This window comes from Palaemon carinicauda, chromosome 2 (genome assembly GCF_036898095.1).
Source record: "Palaemon carinicauda isolate YSFRI2023 chromosome 2, ASM3689809v2, whole genome shotgun sequence".
Lineage (NCBI taxonomy): Eukaryota > Metazoa > Arthropoda > Malacostraca > Decapoda > Palaemonidae > Palaemon > Palaemon carinicauda.
Genome location: NC_090726.1, coordinates 182,262,450 through 182,268,609, shown reverse-complemented (window position 1 = coordinate 182,268,609; position 6,160 = coordinate 182,262,450). Strand labels below are relative to the sequence as shown.

Sequence of the window (6,160 nt, the reverse complement as noted above, 5' to 3'; positions counted from 1 at the left end):
ATATATTTTAGCGATATTGTTGATCTTAGAATATCTACATTTTCTTTTTCAATTACTTCTTATATATAGTTTATTCGTTCATTTCTTTTATTTCATTTCCTCACTGTGATGCTTTCCTCGTTGAAGCCGTCAGGCTTGTATAGCACCCTACTTTCTCTATTAGGGTTGTAGCTCGGAGAGTAATAATAATAATAATAATAATAATAATAATAATAATAATAATAATAATAATAATAATAATAATAATAATAATAATAATGATAATAATAATAATAATAACAATAATAATAATAATAATAATAATAATAATAATAATAATAATAATAATAATAATAATAATAAAGATATGCGTAAAAAGGGTAATAGTGTTTGAAGAAATAATGGAAAAGACTTGAATCATCTGAAGAAGCAGAGGCTGGAATGTATGTCCGGATTGCTAAGTCAACCTTTTTTATGGAAAGAAGAGCGATTATCTCAAATGTTAATGAAAAGATTCCAGATTCCAGGGCCCACGTCGATAACCCCACACTATGATTGTGGGCATATCCATAGATGTGTAGCTGCAAACTACTGCAATCTGCAGAAACTTTCATAAAACCAATTAAGTCCTACACAAACAGCATAGCTAACATACGTTTTTAAAGGGTTATGAGGAAGAGGAGAGCAAGACATGGGAAATGTTGGATATGATTCATGAAATATATGTAAAACATGAAGGATCTTAAAAACCAAGAAGAGTGAGAGTAAGTAGTTAATATAAGTAGGCTAAATGACACCGTCTATTTCTTAGATCACCGTGGCTGTGCCCACATGGGCTCTTGTCTCTACAGAATTCATAATGGGGCATAGCTTATAGAGGGGTTTAATATAATGGTGATATGTATTCATTCTTCATAGGTGTAGGAGGTACCTGAAGTGAACGTTCCTGCAGTGGGGGATTATCCAATAATTATAGGTGCTAAAGTCTGAATGGATCGTTGTCTCACATATTATGAATTTCTCTGACACCAACCTCAATTAAGGGGTATGGATTAATTTTGAAGAAAATTCTCTATGTAGTTGTATAAAATTACTCTTAATATAAACAAAAGTAAGTTGTATTATGTAACACAAATTACACAGTGCTATTAGAGACTATCTGAAAATAGTTTTGATTTTTAGTTTTGTAAATGGTAGGTATTCATCTGGAGTGATTGATAGCAATTTGCTATATAAACATAATGCAATGGAAAACGTTGAAGAATTTTTGGCCTCACTTCTTTACAGTATAGGTAGTAGGTTGGCCAGGGCACCAGCCACCCGTTGGGATACTACCACTAGAGTTATGGGGTCCTTTGACTGGCCAGACAGTACTATATTGACTCCTTCTCTCTGGTTACGGTTCATTTTTCCTTTGTCTACACACAACGAATAGTCTGGCAAATTCTTCACATATTCCCCTCTGTCCTCATACACCTGATAGCACTGAGATTACCAAACAATTCTTCTTCACCCAAGGGGTTAACTACTGCACCGTTATTGTTCAGTGGCTACTTTCCTCTTGGTAAGGGTAGAAGAGACTCTTCAGCTATGGTAAGCAGCTCTTCTAGGAGAAGGACACTCCAACATCAAACCATTGTTCGCTAGTCTTGGGTAGTGCCATAGTCTCTGTACCATGGTCCTCCACTGTCTAGGGTTAGAGTTCTCTTGCTTGAGGGTACACTCGGGCACATCATTCTATCTGATTTCTTTTCCTCTTGTTTTGTTAAATTTTTTTAATTTACATAGGAGATATTTATTTTAATGTTACTGTTCTTAAAATATTTAATTTTTCCTTGTTTCCCTTCCTCACTGGGCTATTTTCTCAGTTGGAGCCCCTGTGCTTATAGCATCCTGCTATTCCAACTAGGGCTGTAGCTTAATAATAATAATAATAATAATAATAATAATAATAATAATAATAATAATAATAATAATAATAATATATTGTCTCATTTAATGATATTAACAAAATAGGCAACAAAACGAGGCGTTTTATGGAGACGTTTTTTCTCTTAGTTACCGGTCGTTAGCTTCATGTCAACAAACATTGTGGCAGCGTTAGGAAAGCTTCTCTGACCGGGAATTCTGTTTTGTCTGGCTGTCCAATTAATGAATTCTGTTTTATTGCTGAAACCAGGAGATAGACATCATGACTGAGGCTGAACCTACAACCCGTGAAAGGGTAAGGCTAATATCAAAGGCACTTTGGAAAACATATTAGGTTATACTATTTGATTAACTACGGCTGTGTCAGGGATTAGGAAAATAGGGATGTATGTATGATAGCGGTCACCTGTATGTATTATTATGGCTAATTTTGAATAATGCAGTGTAAGGGAGGTCGCAGAAGGGCGGTAGAACCACCCGTTAGGTATGTAGGTAAGGGTATGGCTTGTAGGTTAGGTTAGTTGATATCCATTTTTAATCAACGCATGGGGAACTGACCGCTGATATACAAAGGCTCCGGAAAATATAAATTTATGCACCTTTCACAAATACATAAATTTACTAAATCCTATTTATGAATTGTGTACGGATATTTATATACCCCTGTTTGTGCTCCTGTCAAAGGGAGTCGGTTGCCTGGTTGATTAAGTGGAGTGTCATCAATAGTAAGAATTGAAAATTTATGTTTCTTCATGACTTAACTGAGGATACACTTTGCCCTTTGTCTTCAGTTCACCTACTTAAACTAATCTAGGACACTTGTGGTCTTAATCAGTGAACATATAACTGAACAGTGCATATGTAAGGTGAATTTCAAATTTACCCTATAATTAAATAGAATGTCAAATATTGTATGTACAATAGCTTATGGAATTTGAATATATTTATTTAACTTTGAATTGGGTAAATATATGATACTTTAACTACTAACAAAACTGGAATTCGCTATAAGAAACGGACGAGTGCTGGCTAGTTTGGTAATTTCTCTATATGTTTAGTAGGGGCTGGGGCATAATATGTATCGGTCGATTAAAATGTGAAGTATGGTTTTCACTCTAAAGTTCATTGTTTACATCTGAAACACTGAAGGGAACTTATTGCTCATGCTCGGTTCCGATTGGTTTGGGGAGCTTCCTGTGCATTTACAATGATGTATCTGTCAGGTGGGTTTTTTAAACCAATTAACAGCTTACAAGTACTTCTTCATAAGTTCCCGGATGTTCTACAACAACCATTTTTTTTCCACGTTCCCCTTCAGTTTTAACTTAACCACCATCACCATCACGTAAAGACGTCTCCAAGGGGGAACTTGAGGAAGTATATCAATATATTTTGAAATTAAGTGTAATTTAATTTATGTTGGCAAAAGAATATGATGGAAATGCTCTCCGTTCAGTGTAAAGCTATTGTTACTCATGTGAAATTAAAAAAATAACAGCGAAACAATGCCTAAATCTTTAAGGAAAACCAGCATATTTTCTACTGCAAATCTTCTGTAAAGATTGCCCCCCCCCAAAAAAAAAAAAAAAAAAAAAGAGACTGTGTCAATCATAAGGTAAGAAATGATTTGTGATTTACTTTTTCACAATGTAAGGATTTAATTGTGATTTACTTTATCATAATGTAAGGATTTATTTGTGATTTACTTTTAGTTTATGACTTGGGAATGGGGCATCCGGCTAGCGACTGTGGCCTGAGAAGGGGGTCCCGGGTGATTGGCCCCTGGCTAGGGGTTCTGACTTGGGTAGGGAGGTCTGGGGCTCTTGCTCCCGGCTAGTGGTTGTGACCTGGGAAGGGGGGTCTGGGGGCTTGCCACCTCCTCCAGCTAGGGGTTGTGACCTGGGAACTACTAGATTAGGTTAGGTGGGTTTGTTAAGGTCTCAAAAGTGTTAAATAATTACATTTTGGTCTGTTTTCACCCACTTACATGAACAATATATTTTTTAAACCATATATTTTTCCAACTTGTTACCTTGTGCATTTCTGACCATTATTATATTGCTAAAAATCACTCGTTTATGACATTTCCCCACCCCAAAAAACCACGGTTTCCCACTGGGGTCCCCCATAATTGTCTTTATATAATCATGGTCAGAAAGGCATAAAACACAAGGTAGCCAGTAGGAAAAATATATGGTTCATGTATTTGGCTAGAAATTAAGGCATCATATATTTACCTTGAATTGTATCCAAAGCGAGTTGTTAACCCTTTAGACCTCTCCCCTAGTTACAGCAATAATTGACGATCAAAGTGGGAAACTTAGATTATTAGCTTAGTAGCATAGAAACTAATGGAATGGCTTACAGTGTAATTTATATAAACCTTTGTAGGTCAGATGATAGAAGTACTGTTGTGGTATGCCTAACATAAATAGCAAAACTTGAAACATGCAAGTGTTGGGATGGAAATATGATGGAAAAAGCAAAATGTTATATAAAAACTGATAAGTGAGCAATTTAAAACTACCAATGAATGTTATTCTTTACTATAAGATATGGCAACTAACTTAGTGGCCATCAAACATTTTTCAATATTAAACTTACCCGATAATCATGTAGCTGTCAACTCCGTTGCCCGACAGAATTCTATGGAGGGATACGCCAGCTATCACAATACTAGAAGGGGGTGTACTTACCAGCGCCACCTGTGGCCAGGTACTCAAGTACTTCTTGTTGACACCTCCTCAATTATTCCTCTGTCGTGCTTCCGGCAAGACGTTCTGGGATATGCTTATGATCTTCGAGTTTGTTCACGGCTAATTGGTGAAGTATTCTCTCAGATTTCGGCTGTCGCTTTACTGGAAACCTTCTTATATTAGCTAGATAGCTTTTATATAGTCCTGATATACGGTTAACGATCTTTTGCTTGATTTTGGAAACCCCTTTGGCTAACTCTTTGGATTCAAGATGTCTGACATTTCGCAAGCCCCCTCCCATAGACGATGTAGGTCTTGCAATAGGCGTATTCCGAAGGCCTCGGTAGATCCTCACACCGCTTGTTCTGACTGTAGGGACAGACCCTGTCAGTTAGAAAATCGATGTGAGGAATGCGCCGGACTTTCGGAACTGGAATTTGTCCGTCTTTTAAAATATTCAACTAAGTTAGAGAGAGGTAGAGTTAGGAGGAGTTCTTCTCACTCTTCACTGTTTTCCTCACCTCATGATCCCCTACCTTTTCCTACCCCTGTAGTGGCTACCCCCGAACCTACTGTTTGCCCTCCGCCTGATATGTCTGTTGTTTTGCGTGCTATTCAGGCCTTAGGCGATAAAGTAGAGTCAGTGGTAAGTGACCATAAGTCTCTGATGGCCGAAGTTAAGGAACTTAAGGTCAAGAGTGCAGTGGGTGGAATTAGTGCCAGTGCTGTGACGAGTGCTAGTGTCAGTGCAGTGCCAAGTGCTAGTGTCAGTGCCAGTGTGGTGCGTGAGGATACTTCTGTGCGAGCCAGTCGTCCTCCCAGTCCGGGACCTCTTGCAAGCTCCCAAGCCCAGGGGAGAAGCAATGTCGAAGGGCATAAGGGTTCGGCAGGCCTTGTTAGGCGCACAGAAGTATCCTCGGTGGTTGCGGGCGTGTCTTCCAAAGACCGTCACTCCCACCTGCAGACGATTGAGCCCGTCTTTTTCTCGTCCGCTGATCATCTGTCAGGGAAGAAACGTTGGTCTCAGGTCTCGAGACCACTTAAACGCAGAGTCCAGTCCGCGAGTGCTCAGCCAGGTTGCAGTCATTGGCTCAGCTCTGACTCGCCGCAGTCTTCTGTCGACTGCACTCCGCCCAAGAGGAGTAAGGTTCTGCCACAACAGAGCTCGACTGTTAAGGCTTTACCTCAGCCTACTGTAGTTTCTGCCGACCCTAAGTGGACTCTACTACAGTCCATGCAAGCACAGCTTTCGGACTTGATGCGTGAGTGTCGGGCTGAGAGTGTTGCGCCTCCGCCTCCGCCTACACTCCCTCCGCCTGCGTTCGCTCCGCCTACGCTCGCTCCGCCTGCGCTTGCTCCGCCTGATCGCAGTACCACCTGCCAGGCGTACGATGTTGAGCCACAGTCTGAGTTTGCTGTTCCCAGTGGTGTTCAGCCTCCGCCTTCTTTAAGGCAACCTTTGCTATGGGATCAGGAGGATTATACCTCTCTTCCTCCGCCTCCCCTTGCTGCTCCACCAGGGGTGCAACTCTCGGCTGAGGTACAACAACCTCTCC

At 39.8% G+C, this 6,160-nt stretch overlaps 1 protein-coding gene across 1 annotated transcript in view; it reads left to right on the top strand.

Annotated features, from left to right (window-relative positions):
- Positions 1-2,047: 2,047 nt before the first annotated feature.
- The window catches only part of Sym (symplekin), a 147,114-nt gene continuing 143,001 nt past the window's right edge, over positions 2,048-6,160 (top strand). Inside the window, exon 1 of the mRNA XM_068351892.1 lies at positions 2,048-2,203. Within this exon, the coding sequence (XP_068207993.1) occupies positions 2,171-2,203 (33 nt within the window). The 5' untranslated portion in view covers positions 2,048-2,170. The remainder of the gene's footprint in view (positions 2,204-6,160) is intronic.